Genomic DNA, 18,405 nt, shown 5'->3' with positions numbered 1-18,405 from the left:
TGGCTATACCAATTTACATTCCTACCAGCAGTGTAGGAGGGTTCCTTTTTCTTCACACCCTCTCCAGCATTTATTACTTGCAGACTTTTTGATGAGGGCCATTCTGACTGGTGTGAGGTATGGAATATTTTTTAAATAATTAGGTAAAACCAAAAATTCAAATAGCTATTATACTTATGTTTTTTACAATAGCATATAGATACGCATTTTTAAAAATGGTTAACTATTTAGTGATAATATTAGGTAATGTTTTAGAATAATATCTGTGTTTAAATAAAACTCATATTTGATGGCAATCACTCTTTTCAGCCAATGTTTGACTAGAAACCTTATTGAATCATGCAAGCCTTGAAAAGGGGGATTAGGATGGTATTTTAAGTTCTGTGCTAAGCCAGCTCTTTAAAAGAGTTATGATATTTAAGAATAAGGAAACACAGTACAAATGGTTAATGAGCTAAAGCACTAAAGTAAGTGAATCAAGTTGCTGACACAGGCAATAACGTTGGTCAATTCTGTATTCAGGAAAAGCAAGATGTCAAGATAAATGAACTGATAAATTATTCAGGAGGAATTATTTATATATGAAGCAGCAGATAGAAAAGATGATCCATGCTATCATACAATGGAACAAAGATCTAAGAAATTGTTACATTAAATATTCTCTTCATTATAGAGGTCAGAGATACTGAAAAAAATGCATGACAAGAAAATTGCTGTAAGGGATGAAAATGCAAAGACGGATTTTCACAGCAAAGCTAATTTAGAGGTGCCTGTGATGTGAGGTGTATATTGAAACAAAGTGAAAAAGCAAATATATTAAAAAGATGCTTTGAAAAACTAGCAAAAATGTACATAAAGGCTGAATATAAACTGTAGTTATGGCAAGGAACATAACCACACGGTACTGACACACTGGCGAAGCCTTACTCCTCACCATGTGTTCTCCTCTTCCTATTTAGTAACAGAACCCAGTGTTATCTGAGGCAGCAATGCACCCAGCTAAACAAAAACAAAAACAGGCTATATTCAAAAGCATCCCTTGCAGCTAAGTGTGGTAGGAAAGCATGGACTAAGTTCTGGGAAACAAAACATAAGCACAAGAGTGGGACTTCTCGAGGTAAAAGGAGGGAATTCCTTCTACTTTCCTTTTCTCTGCTGATTAGCATACAGCATGATGGACAATGAGGTGACCTTGAAAACAAGCCACATATAAAGAGTAATGGAGGAGAAATAGAGGAGCCTGGGGCCCTGATAATATTATGGTACTGCCAAAAAACGTTAGACTGTCTCTCTTCAGATTCTTACATGAGAAAGAAAAAAAAATGTCATCTTCATTGAAACCTGTTACTTTTTTCTCCCTGATAAATTTGAACAAGGCTAATTCTAGCTAAGAGAAGCACTGATTTATCAAAAGATACATTTGGGTTTTACACTAAAGACCAACCAACCAATGGAATTCATGTGTAAAGAAGTGATAACGCATTTGTAGTTCATTTAAATAAGCAAAATAAATACAAGGAAAATACAACACAGTCTAGCTAAGAGGTTCTTAACCTAGGTCCATAGATGAACTTCAAAGGCTCTGAGAACCCCTACAATCAAAACAGTATTTTTTTAAAGTATGCCCATACGTCTATCTTTACAGGGGGAGTGTTCAGAGCTTTAATCAAAATCGCAATGGAATCCATGACCCCTCTAGAGAACTGAAGTTCTTTTTCTTATTCTTCTTATTAAATTTCAAATATATTTCCTCACGCTAGATCTTGTAAACAACTGGCTGATAATACATCTGCTATAATATAAAATATACTTTTACTTTAAAGATATGAATAAGATTTCCCTTTGTGAATTCTGGCCCTACATGGTTGTCATGCATCTTCTATTCATTGTCTTACCTCCTCGTGGTAATTCTGTATGAAGATAAGCCAGTCCTCTAGTCACAGAATGAGCCAGACGGCAAGAGCTTACCCAGTCACTTGTATGGAGACTTAAATACTTGCATAGAGATCCCTGTATGGAGGGGAAAAAGTAAAAAGGGGAAAAAAGTAGAATTACTTTACTTGAACACGAGGAGGTAAGTTAGCAGCTGTAAAAAGGATTTGCATGTTAGGATTCAAAGGAGATCTAATGAATTATAACATTTCAGAATCTTGAAGTAAGAAAAGACATTTCTATAGGTAGAGAGAGGAGGAGAGGATGGAAAAGAGAATTTAGACATTATCAATTTTTATTTCTCCAATATTAAAAATTATGAATGGTTATCTCATTTTAAACGCTTCTTTTATTTATCAACTTAAGACACACAAAAAAGTATCTTCAACTCTTTCTTTACACTGTATCTCATACCAGTACAAATATAAATTATACTGTTATGTTTTACAAGTAGAAAACAGAAGGCTTTTGTAAATATATATGTGTCAGTGCTACTCCAGGTGCTCATCTACAAACTATTTATTACCAGTCTGGGATAAGAAGCATGTATCAGAATAAATGTCAATCAAAGCACTGCTTCCTTCATCAAGAAAGTCTTGCTGAGAGAGAGAGACAGACAGAGACAGAGACAGAGTGACGTGAGTGCGTAGGGACTAAACAGTTTCATTCACATTCTGGAGTAAAATCCTTATGTCATTGTAGACCATTAATAACCAGTTTGCAAACCAGCAACACTCTACATAACCGGGGTCCTCCTACAAATCTGACTGACATAAATGTCAGTATATTTTTTATGAAGAACTTACATTGGGATAATATTCCATCACAAGCAAATACTCCATGCGTCCATCTGCAGTGACTCTCTCATCTCCAACTATAAAGCGAGCAATGTTGTCATGTTCCATCAAAGGCACTCTGTAAATGTTCTTCTCATTGATAAAATTCTGACGGTTTGCAAAGGAAAACACTTTTACAGCAACTGGACGTTCATCTAAGGAACCTTTATATACGGCTCCATATCGACCCCGGCCAATCAGCTGTAAATTTGTTTTGAAGAAAGCAAGATATTATTTCATCACAACTTAACAATCAAATTTACTAAATAATAAAGTATAAAATCCATATGTATGCAACCAGGTCTCTATTGCTTAGTTTGAGTAACTCCATTGTCAAGAAAATAATAAATTTGGCATCTTATATGGCTCAGAAACTCCTACCAGACCCAGCCCTCCCTCAGATGACAACTATAAACTCTGAACAATATTTTTAAAAAGAAATCTAAAAATGCTGGAGAATGAACAAAAGTAGATAGGTTCTGAGGGGAGTCAACACTTGGAAGAAAGGAATGGCATAGGGTGAGCTACTTATTTTAATAGCTTAAGCCTGTGAGCAGGCTGAAATCTGCACTGCGTAGTGGAGCAAAAACTGTGATAGAAAATCTTTCTGGCCTCAGGAAGCAGGGAACAGAATTTGGGGCAACCACAGCATGGAAAATGAAGGGAGAATCCCAAAAAGGAGAGTCAGAGAGTTGGAAACCCAACTAATGCATGTGACAGACTCCAGCTAAAGATAAAAACTAAACTTCAGCTCAAGAGATGAGTTTGCAATATATCCAACCAAGTTCATCACCTACTAAAATAAACAACGAAATGAACACACTTTAGAAGAACCTAACAGAACACAGGGTCTCCACAATATGACATTCACAATATCTAGTACAATACAGTACAATAAAAAATAACTCAAAAAAACCCCAGCAAGATGCAACTGTTCTCTTCATTTTTGGCTTCTGGGATTTCTCTGACTTTTTACTGAAAAAAGGTTAGGGATTTACCATTTAAGGATATTTGTTATATTTCATTCACTATTTTTAATTTAAATTTTAACAAACAGACTGCCCTTTAGAAAGGCTGTATCAATATAAAGTTAAATCAGCAATGCTTGGGAGTGTTTCTTTTACTCAGTCCAGGATAAAATCCTAATGGTTTTAATTAGTATTTTTTCCAGTTTAGTAAATTGGACATCTTATTATACATTTACTAGGCATACTTACTTCTTCTGTGAATTGATAATTCATCTCTTTTGTCTATTTTTGATGGACTGTTGATTTCATGTTGATTTCTACCATCTCTTTATCAATTGTTTATGTGTTGAAATACCTTTTTAAAATCTTGCTTTTAACTTTTATTATATTTTTCTCCCAAATGGAAGGTTCTTAAAATGTTTTATATAACCAAATCTACCAGTTCTATTATTTAGCAGTCTCTGGTTTAGTTAATTTATCCTAATAAAGATCATAAAAACATTCATCATGGTAAGACTTTTAACACAGGTTCTGAGATATTACCAAATGAAAATTTAATTCTATACAAAACATAATATTCGTATGTACCTATACAATATACAATATATACACAGACAAGGAATATTTATTCAGCATCTACTGTGAATTGCTTGCCTAGCACATTTTTCTCAGAATTTGATGTCTTTATTCCCATACTCTTGTTCAAGTCTGTATGCAAAGATCATCTCCTTTCTAAATATATTTTCTTTAATAACCCCTTTTCTATAACTTTCTTATCTCATTTGCTTTTTTTTCTCCATAGCACTTACTACTACTTGAAATATACAGTTGACCTCTGAACAATGTGAGGATTAGGGACACCAACCCCTCCACATAGTCCAAAATCCACGTATAGCTTATAGTTGACCCTTCATATATACATGGTTCCTCTGTGTCCATGGTTCTACATTCACAGATTCAACCAACTGTGGATGGTGTAGTACTGTAGTATCTACTATTGAAAAAAATCTGTGTATGAGTGGACCCATTCGGTTCAAAACCGTGTTGTTCAAGGGTCAACTGTACTTTCATTTATTTAACCTCTTGTAGCCTCTCTCTCACTAGAATATAAGCCTCATGTATCTGTATTGTTCACCAACATTCTCAGTGCCTAGAATAGGCCTTGGCACAAAACTGATAATAAATGCTTGTTGAATAAATGAATGAGTTAATGAAATCACTGTCTCAGATATACTATGAGAGCAGAAAAAACAGTCCGTAATCTGAAAGCAATCTTACCTCCAACAGTTTCAGATTATCTAGGTCAAGAGAGGGCTCTGATGCTGCTGCCTCCATCATGTTCATACTGTGAAGACCTTGTTTACGGTCTCCTAGAGGAATAGGAAAAGAACCTGCTAATGTGTGGTTCTCTTAAAATGAAAATCTTTATTACACTTTTTAATATATTACAGTTGAAAAAAGACCTACAGAGGACAGCAAGACTTATGCCTTACATCAATGGGAATAAAACTATTTACTAAACTAGGAATCATCTATAAATGAAGATGAAAAATGAATAACACAAAAGCTGAATTCTGGGAGATTGTTCCAGTAATACACCCAGTATAAAACCCTAAGAAATATGCAGAAACATTAAAGAAGGTTTTATTAAAGTTATTCAAATGAATGAATGGGTGCTGATTTCCTAAAACGGTTGTCAAATCTAAAGTTTATGAGAACCAACTAGACAGTTGATGATACTTAGGAATTACTGTTATTTTTAGATGTGAAAATGGTATTGTGGTTATATATATTTTAAGTCTTTATATTTCAGAGATAATACTAAAATATTTACAGATAAGTTATACCTTCAATTTATTTCAAAATAGTCCAGTGGCATGGAAGCATGTGGTGAGTGGGGCTATAGATAATATACAGATGTCATACTCATTGAAGCTGGGTAATAGGTATTTTGTATATGTTTGAAACCTTTCATAAAAACTAGGACAAAAAGTTTAAGAGAGAAGGATGACTCTGGGGTTACCACAGCAGAGATGTTTTTTACCATGATGAATTTTTTTAAAATAAAATCAATTCTGATTAAATGACATGTTTAATAAATAACAAAACAAAACATTATATTTTTACCTGTCAGCATCCTGTATCCAAAGCATAAGGCAACTATCAATACAGCTAATACAGAGACTGATGCCAAAGCAATGATTATTGTCTCATCTCGGTTAAATGAATGAGGTGGACCTAAAAGAAAACAAAATTTTAAATACAGTCACCCTTTCTTTTTGGTATTTTGCTAAATACTGACAGAAAGGCTGTATCAATATATAGTCAAATCAGCAGTGTTTTTGCATCAAATGAAATGAAAGAAAAATTAATAATAAATTTGTAATAACTTTAAATTGTATATTTTTAATCATATGCATTATTTTATATAGACCTAGAACACTGAAACACCTGGTAGTTGTGCTCTTAATTACTGAAATATCAACTACATCATGGAACAGCATAGACAGAACAGTATAATATTTAAAAGAACAAGCTTTGGAATCACATTTGGTTTTAAATCTTGACTACACTAGTCTCTCAGTGGCCTTTAGAAAATTATTAGAATTTTCTGATCTTCAATTCTCTCATTTGTAAAAATAGTAATCTCTACCTCACAAGTCTTCTGTGAGGCTTAGGTGGGAGTCTCAGTACTTAGTACAGTGTTGAGTATATTCTACCTATGCAATAAATGTTTATCAATATTGGTATTATGATTATTAACAAAAAGAGTATAGCTTTACAGACAGTTAAACCTGAACTGGATTTAAACTCCATTCTTCCACATATTCTATGACCTTGGGAATATACCTTAACCTGTCTGAGCCTAAGCTTATTCACTTGCAGAAAGGGAACACACATGTCTAAATCACAGGCCTATCACGAGCATGCAAACCATCTTATGTGTTAGTTCCATTCTTTGGATCAGATAATGTCTAGAGAAATACCCTTTAGAATGGATGACTACAAACTAGAGCACATCCAGAAGAGAGCAAGTAGAACAGTGAAGGTATAAGAACTCTGAAATGTGATGGGTAGAAAGAATTAGAAGTGTCAGATGTAGAAAAAGAGAAAACTTGAGGAGATATGGTAGCTGTCTTCATGTGGAAAAATGGACCTGTAGCTAGAGAGAATAACAAGATCCAATTAGTATCTGTTCAAGGACAGCAGTTATTAACCTAGCATACAGAAGAACTTAAGTTTATAAACAGAGCTGTCTAAAATGGAATGAATGGGACTTCCCTGGTAGCGCAATGGTTAAGAATCCGTCTGCCAATGCAGGGGACACAGGTTCGAGCCCTGGTCCAGGAAGATCCCACATGCCATGGAGCAACTAAGCCCGTGCGCCACAACTACTGAGCCTGTGCTATATAGCCCGCAAGCCACAACTACTGAGCCCACGTACCACAACTACTGAAGCTGGCACGCCTAGAGCCCGTGCTCCACAACAAAGAGAAACCACCGCCATGAGAAGCCCGCGGACCAAAACAAAGAGTAGCCCCCATATCCGCAACCAAAGAAAGCCTGCGCACAGCAATGAAGACCCAACGCAGCCAAAAATAAAATTAAAAAAGAAAAAAAAAGGAATGAATTATCTTATGAGATAGCTGTTCATATTCATTTAACTGGAGGTATTCACGCAGTATTTGATAATAATGACCAGATACTGGGCTTAATGACTGCTAATATCTTTATTTAATCATTCTTTGCACTCTGTCAAAATCAAGCATATTGTGTTGTAAATCTTTTTCACTTTGGACGTTATGTATTCTATCAAACTAGAAGGCTCTATGGCAAACTCAAAAGCCAGCACGGCAAAGAGTTCCTCTGATGGGCATTCCTGTTCTAAATGAATGTATCTGTCTCAAATTAAGCACAATTAATATTAAAATGTCAAAACAATATTTCTATAGAAGGATCTGTTGAAGTACTATAATACTCTCTTAATCTGAAGGACATTTACTGTATTTTAATAGACTTTAACATATTAATAATTGCACATAAATTTAACATATAGAATAAGTTATAGGAGGAAACCTCATTTTACTGTGAGACATCACTTCATACATACACTAGGATGGCATAATTTAAAAAAAGAAAAAAGTGTTGGCAAGAATGGGGAGAGAAATTAGAACTCTTGTACATTATTGTTGGAATGTAAATGGTGCAGCTACAGTAGAAAATACTTTGGAAGTTCCTCAAAAAGTTAAACCTAGCATTACCATAAGATCCAGCAATCCGACTCCTAGTCATATACCAAAAAGAATTAAAATTAACTTTTCAAAAACTTCTACAGAAATGTTCATGGCATCACTAATCACCATAGCCAAAAGTAGAAACAAAACAAATGTTCATAAACTAATGATTGAATAAACAAAATGTGGTTTATCCATATAACAGATATATACAAAAGGTCACATATTCTTTGATTCCATTTATTTATTTATTATTAATTAATTAATTTATTTATTTTGTGGTACGCGGGCCTCTCACTGTTGTGGCCTCTCCCGTTGCGGAGCGCAGGCTCAGCGGCCATGGCTCACGGGCCCAGCTGCTCCGCGGCATGTGGGATCTTCCCGGACTGGGGCACGAACCCGTATCCCCTGCATCGGCAGGCGGACTCTCAACCACTGCGCCACCAGGGAAGCCCTATGATTCCATTTAAATGAAATACCCAGAATAGACAAATCCACAGAGGCAGAAAGCAGATTAGTAGTTTCCAGGGACTGGGGTGAGGGGGAAATCTGCAGTGACTCCTTATCAGGTACAGAATTTCCTTTTGGACTGATGAAAATGTTTCGGAACGAGATAGAGGTTGCACAACACTGTAAATACACTAAATGGCACACTTTAACATGGTTATTTCTACGTTATATGAATTTTACCTTTAAAAAAACCCTGACTTTAGAATATGCCCAACCTAAAAGAAAAACTATTTTCAACACACAAAAAACAGATACATGCACACACAAACTAAATAATAATCTATAGATTTTTTACAAGATATACACAAATTATTTTATGTGCTTATTGATCTTCCCTTTATTGACTGTCAGATCATTACTGACTTTCAGATACTTTGTATTTTTTTAAGGTAACTGAAGCTTTAAAGTATAGTATAAGACAATCAGATTACAGATTCATTATTATGGAAGCTCACATTTTATTTTTATGGTCCACTGAAGTCAAAAAGAGAGAAAAGGTAGGAGATGAAAAGTGGAGGACAAAACAAGAAACAAGGATATAGTGGAAAATAGTGACATTTAAAGTAAGGTAGGGAGTTTCAAGGAAGGCAGAAGAAAGGAAAAGACCAAAAGGTGTAACATGGTGAATGCTGTCTTGACATGGCTTGTTCTTGTCATATTTAGCATTCTATTGGGCAGTGAATATCAAAGAAAATGTCATCTATTTTTAAATCTCTCTGAAATTGAAATTCATAATCTTTAGCCTTGTTATTATTTTTAATAGACTTTATTATTTAGAGATGTTTAGGTTTACAGAAAAACTATGCAGAAAGTTCTGACAGTTCTCATATACCACCCCCACAACACACGATTTCTCTTATTAATAGCTTCCATTAGTGTATGCTATGCACTGAACTGTGTTCCCTTAAAAGTCATATGATGAAGCATTAACTACCAATGTGATGACTTTTGGACATGGGTCCTTTGGGAGACAGGTTTAGATGAGGCCATGAGAATGGGCTCACAGTGGGTGGGATTGGTGTGCTTATAAGAAGAAACAAGAGAGTGTTTGCTTTTTCTCTGCCCTGTGAAGAAACAGTGAGAGGGAGACCATCTGCAATCCCAGAAGAGTCCACAGTAGAACCCAATCATGCTGGAACCCTAATCTCCAACTTCTAGCCTTCAGGACTGTGAGAAAATAAATTTGTGTTGTCAAGCCACTTGTTATGTTATTTTATTATGGCTGGGAAGGGGAACAGAATACAGCACCCCAAAATATGCCCCTTTGGCAGAAGGATTTTCTTGAGCTGGTTATTTTTAAGAAACAGCAGACACTGGAGAAGCTCTGAAAACCTAATAGAAGTTATCCTTTTATAAAGGATATTTACATTTCTAAGGGAAATATCCATTTATAAAGCTATCTCCCTCTCTGCACCAGGAAAAGGAAGACTAAAACTTACTGTAGAAAGCTTATACTTAAATCTGCATAACAACTATACCCTTGTTTATTTTGCTTTGCCTGGTAAATTCCCATAAGTGGTCTCCACCTCACCTCTACCCCAATCTTCTTTGGTTTTTAGCTGGGGATGGTATATAAAAGGTGATAGCTTGGGCCATTTTGGAGCGTTACTCATTTTTTTCCTGGGTATCTCCCATGTATGTAGGAGGTATATACATGTTATTAAACTTGTTTGTTTTTCTCCTGTCATTCTGTCTTGGTCTCGGCCAAGAACCTACAAGGGTGGAGGGAAAATGATTTTTTCTCCCCTACAGCTGCTGGAGCAGACTAAGACAGTATGGAAACATTTATTACAAATTATGAACCAATACTGATATATTACTATTAGTTAAAGGCCATAGTTTCATTAAGTTTCAAGATTTGTGTTGTATAGTTCTACAGGTTTTAACAGATACATAATGTCATGTATCCATCATGACAGTATCATACAGAATAGCTTTGCTATCCTAAAAGTTCCCTGTGCTCCACCTACTCATATTTCACTCCAACTCCCACTCTTGCACTCACTGACTTTTACCTTTTCCGTAATGTCTTATAGTTGGAATACAGTATGTAGCCTTTTCAAACTGGCTTCTTTCACTTAGCAATATGCATACAAGATTCCTCCATGTCTTTTTGTGGCTACAGTTTAACAGTGAACAATATTCCATGGTACCCCAGTTTATCCATTCACCTATTTAAAGACATCTTGGATCCTTCTGGTTTTTGACAGCTATTAATAAAGTTGCTATAAACATTTGTGTACAGGTTTCTGTGTGGACAGAAGCTTTCAGCTCATCTGGATATTGAATAGCGTGACTGTTACATGGTATGGCAAGCCTATGTTTAGCTTTCTAAAAAAACTGTCAAACTCTCTTCAAAGTGGCTGTCCTCTCTTGCATTCCTACCAGCAATGAATAGTTCCTGTTCTACACCCTTGTCAGCATTAGGTGTAGTCAGTGTTTTGGATTTTAGCCATTCTAATAGATTTTTTCAAACTGGTATCTCATTGTTGTCTTAACTTGCAATTCCCTCATGACATAGGATATTGAGCATATGCATATTTGCCATCTGTCTGTCTATCTTCTATGGTGAGCTGTCCATTTAGATTTTCTCTCTACTTTTTAATTGGGCTGTTTGTTTTCTTATTGTTAGGTTTTAACAGTTCTTTGTATATTTCAGATACAAATCCTCTATCAGATATGTGTTTGGCAAATATTTTATCTTAGTGTGGATTGTCTTTTCACTGTCATGGTATCATGGTAATGCTGGCCTCACAATGAATTAGGAAGTGTTCTCTAAGCTCCTATTTTCTGGAAGAAATTATAGAGAACTGGTATAATTTCTTCTTTAAATGTTCTCTAGAATTCAACAATAAAACCATCTCAGCTTGGTGCTTTTGGTATTAGAAAGTATTAATTATTGATTCAATTTTTTTAATAGATAAACACCTGTTCACATTATATATTTCTCTCTGTGTGAGTTTTGGTAGATTGTGTCTTTCAAGGAATTGGTCCAATACATCTAAGTTATCAAATCTGTTAACATAGAGTTGTTCATAATATTCCTTTACTATCCATGGGATCTGTAGTCATGACATTTCTTTCATTTATGATTATTAGAAATTTATTTTTTTCATTTTTTTCTTGGAAGCCTGGCTAGAGGTTTATCAATTTTATTGATCTTTTTAAAGAACCAGCTTTTGGTTTTGTTGCCTTTTCTCTATTAATTTCCTGTTTTTAATTCAACTGATCTCTGATCTAACTTTTACTCCTTCTTTCCTTCTGCTTACTTTGGATTTAATTTGCTCCTCTTTTTCTAGTTTCCTAAGGTAAGAACTTAGGAAATCACTAGAATTTATTATGAAAGGAAAAAAAAAAGAACATACAAAATTAAATCCAATTCATCTAGTTAACATTAAAATAAAATATCTGCCCCAATTTTAGCACCCTTGTGAAACCAAGCAGGCCCTGTGGGACTCCTGGGCACAAAACCCTTTCTGTGTCCCCTGTTTCTTGTTTGTAGGAAATAGGCTTCATTCAGCCTCTAAGACCTTCCCTGAGTTCCAAAGGGCAGGTTCAAACAGTTGCTAATAGAGGAAGGGAGGGGATGCAGAGAAAGGGAGGAGTAGTCAAAAAACAATAGTGCAGCTCTGGAGCAGGGTCCTGGTTCTTCCTCAAGGGATATACATATCAGTATCTTTGAGCTCCTCTGCAGTACTAAAACCCCCACCAAATGGAAGATGTTAACTATTTGATGAAGCATTCTTCATTCCAGAGAGGTCACAGTTCAATAGATAACTTTGAGAACCACAGAATCCCATCATGAGACCACCTGACACCAGATGATCTCTAGACTGAAGGAATGCAGGTCCTGCAGGCACCCAGATCCTTATCAGCAACCCCTCCCCTTGACTATAAGACTCCTCACAAACCACCCCCCCACACACTGGGACACAGTTTTGAGAGCATTACCCTGCTGTGGCCCCCTTTGCCTGGCAAAGCAATAAAGCTATTCTTTTCTACTTCATCCAAACTCTTTCTCTGAGATTCAAACTGGGGCTGGTGTACAGAGGCTGATTTTCACTATCAAATGTGACAGACAAAATTTATTTTTCATAGAATGAAGTTGTTCTTTAACTGCATTAATAAAAATTCATAAATCTAGTGTGAAACAAAGGTTTGCTAGTTCCAAATTAGAAAGGCTAATTATTTAAATGGATATTTATTTCCCTGAGTAATTCAAACACATATGAATTAATAAAGTAATGTCTTGAAAACATTACAAATGCCAACTATATGGTACTTACATATCTTTTTTATTTCAGATGAAAAAATGAGATAAAAATTACACTGCTTAAAGTATAACTCAAGCTATGACTTGTCACCCAGATTTTTATTTTTTGAATCGGACATCTATGTTCTGTTTTTTCATACATCTCTTTTTTTAAAAATCTAGATATAACTGACATACAACAATATTATTTTCAGGTGTAAAACATAATGATTCAACATACATTTCTCTCCTATGTGCCATTAAAATCATCACTGAGAAAGTAACATAGCATTTCTTAAAAGAGTGCTATTCACTATCATCTTGAAAAGGGAACCCTCATACACTGCTGGTAGGAAAGTAAACTGGTACAGCCACTATGGAAAACAGTATGGAAGTTCCTTAAAAACTTCAAAATATAGTTACCATATGATCCAGCAATTCCATTCCAGGGCATATATCCGGAAAAGACAAAAACTCTAATTTAAAAAGATACATGTTCCCCTATATTCACAGCAGCACTATGTTAAAACACCAAGACATGGAAGTAACCTAAATGCCCAGTGACAGATGAATGGATAAGGCAGATGTGGTATACAGATATAGATATAGATATAGATAAAATATGATATTACTCAGCCATAAAAAGAATGAAATAATGTAATTTGAAGAAACATGGATGGACCTAGAGATTATCATACTAAGTAAGTCAGACAGACAAAGACAAATATAATATATCACTTATATGTGGAATCTAAAGAAAAAAATGGTACAAATGAACTTATTTACCAAAGAGGAATAGACTCACAAACATAGAAAACAAACTTACAGTTACCAAAGGGGAAAGGTGGAGAGGAGAAATAAATTAGGAATTTGGGATTAACAGGTACACACTACCATAAAAAAATAAACAACAAGGACCTACTGTATAGCACAGGAAACTGTAACTATATTCAATATCTTGTAATGACCTATAATGAAAAAGAATCTGAAAATATATATATATACACACACACACACACATACACACATACACACATATATATTTTGCTATACACCTGAAACACTGTAAATCAACTATACTTCAATTAAAAAAAAAAAAGCAACTTTATCACCCTGAAAATAAACTCTGTAACCATTAAGCATTAACTCCTTATTCTCCCCTTCTCCAACAATCTGGTAAACTCCAGTCTACTTTCTTTCTCTATGAATATGCCTACTATTGATATTTCATGTAAATGGAATCATACAATATTTATTCTCTTGTGTGTGGCTTATTTCATTTAGCATAATGTTTTCAAGGTTCATCCATGTTGCAGTATATAGGCTATCTTTTCCCCTTCTTGATAGGTCCACTGAAGTACAAAAGTGTTAAATTTTGATGAAGTCTAACTTTTCTACTTTTTCCTTTGTTGCCTATGCTTTGGTGTCATATGTAAGAATTCACTGCTAAAGCCAAGGTCATGAAGATGTACTCATATATTTTCCTCTAAAAGTTCTATGGATTTAGCTTTTTTATTGAGGTTGTTCAACCATTTTGAGTTAATCTTTGTATATGGTGTGAAATAGGGGGTCAACTTCATTCTTTTGCATACGGATGCTAGTGTGTTTTTAACTCAATCCAAACAATCTTTGTCTCTTAACTGGAATATTTAATATATTTACATTTAAGATACTTAGTGACACATTTGTGTTCATATCTACTGTTTTATTTTAGACTACTGGACCATGCCAACTAGTTTTCCGGGCAGTAGAAAGACCTTAGAATATGGTAACAATTATTAACTCTCCATGATTAATTACTGATGTCATATTTTAGTCCCTTTTTTTAAACTCCATGAAAAACTATTATGAGAAAAAGTGCTACAATGAGAACTTTCATATGCTTCTTGCTTGTAGTACAAATACGTACAACTATTTTTTTTAATTTTTGATTTTTATTTATTTTTCTATACAGCAGGTTCTTATTACTCATCAATTTTATACACATCAGTGTATAGATTTCAATCCCAATCACCCAATTCAGCACACCACCATCCCCACCCCACCGCAGTTTTCCCCCCTTTGGTGTCCATACGTATGTTCTCTACATCGGTGTCTCAATTTCTGCCCTGAAAACCGGTTCATCTGTACCATTTTTCTAGGTTCCACATACATGTGTTAATATACGATATTTGTTTTTCTCTTTCCGACTTGCTTAACTCTGTATGACAGTCTCTAGATCCATCCACGTCTCAACAAATGACTCAATTTAGTTCCTTTTCATCGCTGAGTAATACTCCATTTTATATATGTACCACCTCTTCTTTATCCATAAGTCTGGCGATGGGCATTTAGGTTGCTTCCATGGCCTGGCTATTGTAAAATAGTGCTGCAATGAATATTGGGGTGCATGTGTCTTTTTGAAATATGGTTTTCTCTGGGTGTATGCCCAGTAGTGGGAATGCTGGGTCATATGGTAGTTCTATTTTTAGTTTCTTAAGGAACCTCCATACTGTTCTCCATAGTGGCTGTATCAGGTTACATTCCCAACAATAGTGCAAGAGGGTTCCCTTTTCTCCACACCCTCTCCAACATTTGTTGTTTGTAGATTTTCTGATGATGCCCATTCTAACTGGTGTGAGGTGACACCTCATAGTTTTCATTTGCATTTCTCTAATAATTAGTGATGTTGAGCAGCTTTTCATGTGCTTCTAGGCCATCTGTATGTATTCTTTGGAGATATGTGTATTTAGGTCTTTTGCCCATTTTGGATTTGGTTGTTTGTTCTTTGAATATTGAGATGCATGAGCTATTTATATATTTTGGAGATTAATCCTTTGTCTGCTGATTCATTTGCAAATACTTTCTCCCCTTCTGAGGGTTGTCTTTTTGTCTTGTTTAAGGTTTCCTTTGCTGTGCAAAAGCTTTGAAGTTTCATTAGGTCCCAGTTGTTTATTTTTGTTTTTATTTCCATGACTCTAGGAGGTGGATCAAAAAAGATCTTGCTGTGATTAATGTCAAAGACTGTTCTTCCTATGTTTTCCTCTAAGAGTTTTATAGTGACCAGTCTTACATTTAGGTCTCGAATCCATTTTGAGTTTATTTTTGTGTATGGTGTTAGGGAGTGTTCTAATTTCATTCCTTTTACATGTAGCTGTCCAGTTTTCCCAGCACCACTTATTGAAGAGACTGTCTTTTCTCCATTGTATATCCTTACCTCCTTTGTCATAGATTAGTTGACCACAGGTGCATGGGTTTATCTCTGGGCTTTCTATCTTGTTCCATTGATCTATGATTCTGTTTTTGTGCCAGTACCATATTGTCTTGATTACTGTAGCTTTGTACTATAGTCTGAAGTCAGGCAGCCTGATTCCTCCAGCTCCGTTTTTATCCCTCAAGACAGCTTTGGCTATTCGGGGTCCTTTGTGTCTCCATACAAATTTTAAGATTTTTTGTTCTAGTTCCATAAAAAAATACCATGGTAATTTGACAGGGAGTACATTGCATCTGTAGATTGCTTTGGATGGTATAGTCAGTTCCACAATGTTGATTCTTCCAATAAAAGAACATGATATATCTCTCCATCTGTTGGTATCATCTTTAATTTCTTTCATCAGTGTCTTATATTTTCTGCATACAGGTCTTTTGTCTCCCTAGGTAAGTTTATTCCTAGGTATTTTATTCTTTTTGTTGAAATTGAAGTGTTTCCTTAATTTCTCCTTCAGATTTTTCATCATTAGTGTATAGGAATGCAGGAGATTTCTGTGCTTTAATTTTGTATCCTGGAACTTTACCAAATACATTGATTAGCTCTAGTAGTTCTCTGGTGGCATTCTTACGATTCTCTATGTATAGTATCATATCATCTGCAAACAGTAACAGTTTTACTTCTTTTCCAATTTGGATTCCTTTCATTTCTTTTTCTTCTATGATTGCCATGGCTCAGACTTTCAAAACTGTGTTGAATAATAGCGGTGAGTGTGCACATCCTTGTCTTGTTCCGGATGTTAGAGGAAATGCTTTCAGGTTTTCACCATTGAGAATGATATTTACTGTGGGTTTGTTGTATATGGCCTTTATTATGTTGAGGTAGGTTCCCTCTATGCCCACTTTCTGGAGAGTTTTTATCATAAATGGGTGTTGAATTTTGTCAAAAGCTTTTTCTGCATCTATTGAGATGATCATATGGTTATTATTCTTCAATTTGTTAATATGGTGTATCACATTGATTGATTTGCATATACTGAAGAATCCTTACATCCCTGGGATAAGTCCCACTTGATCATGGTGTATGATCCTTTTAATGTGTTGTTGGATTCTGTTTGCTAGTATTTTGTTGAGGATTTTTGCATCTATATTAATCAGTGATATTGGTTTGTAATTTTCTTTGTAGTATCTTTGTCTGGTTTTGGTATCAGGGTGATGGTGGCCTCATAGAATGAGCTTGGGAGTGTTCCTTCCTCTGAAAATTTTTGGAAGAGTTTGAGAAGGATGGGTGTTAGCAATTCTCTAAATGTTTGATAGAATTCAACTGTGAAGCCATCTGGTCCTGGACTTTTGTTTCCTGGAAGATTTTTCTTTTCTTGCGGTACACGGGCCTCTCACCGTTGTGGCCTCTACCGTTGCGGAGCACAGGCTCTGGACGCACAGGCTCAGCAGCCATGGCTCACGGGCCCAGCCGCTCCGCGGCATGCGGGACCCTCCCAGACCGGGACACGAACCCGCGTCCCCTGCATCGGCAGGCGGACTCTCAACCACTGCACCACCAGGGAAGCCTGTTGGAAGATTTTTCATGACAGTTTCAATTTCAGTGCTTGTGATTGGTCTGTTCATATTTTCTATTTCTTCCTGGTTCAGTCTTGGAAGGTTATACCTTTCTAAGGATTTGTCCATTTCTTCCAGGTTGTCCATTTTATTGGCATAGTGTTGCTTGTAGTAGTCTCTTGGGATGCTTTGTATTTCTGCGGTGTCTGTTGTAACTTCTCCGTTTTCATTTCTAATTTTATTGATTTGAGTCCTCTCCCTCTTTTTCATCAGGAGTCTGGCTAATGGCTTATCAATTTTGTTTGTCTTATCAAAGAACAAGCTTTTAGTTTTATTGATCTTTTCTGTTGTTTTCTTTATTTCTATTTATTTCTGCTCTGATTTTTATGATTTGTTTCCTTCTGCTAACACTGGGTTTTGTTTGTTCTTCTTTCTCTAGTTACTTTAGGTGTAAGGTTACATTATTTATTTGAGATTTTTCCTGTTTCTTGAGGTAGGCTTGTATAGCTATAAACTTCTCTCTTAGAACTGCTTTTGCTGCATCCCATAGGTTTTGGATCGTCATGTTTTCACTGTCATTTTTCTCCAGGCATTTTTTGATTTCCTGTTTGATTTCTTCAGTGATCTCTTGGTTATTTAGTAACATACTGTTTAGCCTCCATGTGTTAGTGTTTTTTACAGTTTTTCCCCTGTAATTCATTTCTAATCTCATAGCGTTATGGTCAGAAAAGATGCTTGATATGATTTCAATTTTCTTAAATTTACTGAGGCTTGATTTGTGACCCAAGATGTGATCTATCCTGGAGAATGTTCCATGAGCACTTGAGAAGAAAGTGTAATCTGCTGGTTTTGGATGGAATGTCCTATAAATATCAATAGATCTATCTGGTCTACTGTGTCATTTAAAGCTTCTGTTCCTTTATTTATTT

The 18,405-nt window shown here is 35.4% G+C and overlaps 1 protein-coding gene across 1 annotated transcript in view; it reads right to left on the bottom strand.

The window, feature by feature from the left end:
• The window catches only part of BMPR2 (bone morphogenetic protein receptor type 2), a 204,893-nt gene that overhangs the window by 40,092 nt on the left and 146,396 nt on the right, over window positions 1-18,405 (bottom strand). The window contains exons 4-7 of the mRNA XM_081242108.1: window positions 5,864-5,974; window positions 5,015-5,106; window positions 2,739-2,969; window positions 1,896-2,010 (exon numbers count right to left, since the gene is read on the bottom strand). Of these exons, the coding sequence (XP_081098234.1) occupies window positions 1,896-2,010; window positions 2,739-2,969; window positions 5,015-5,106; window positions 5,864-5,974 (549 nt within the window). The remainder of the gene's footprint in view (window positions 1-1,895; window positions 2,011-2,738; window positions 2,970-5,014; window positions 5,107-5,863; window positions 5,975-18,405) is intronic.

Source organism: Mesoplodon bidens (assembly GCF_964165515.1).
Source record: "Mesoplodon bidens genome assembly, chromosome: 8".
Lineage (NCBI taxonomy): Eukaryota > Metazoa > Chordata > Mammalia > Artiodactyla > Ziphiidae > Mesoplodon > Mesoplodon bidens.
The sequence above is the reverse complement of the archived record's forward strand: the minus strand, read 5'-3'. Positions and strand labels throughout refer to the sequence as shown.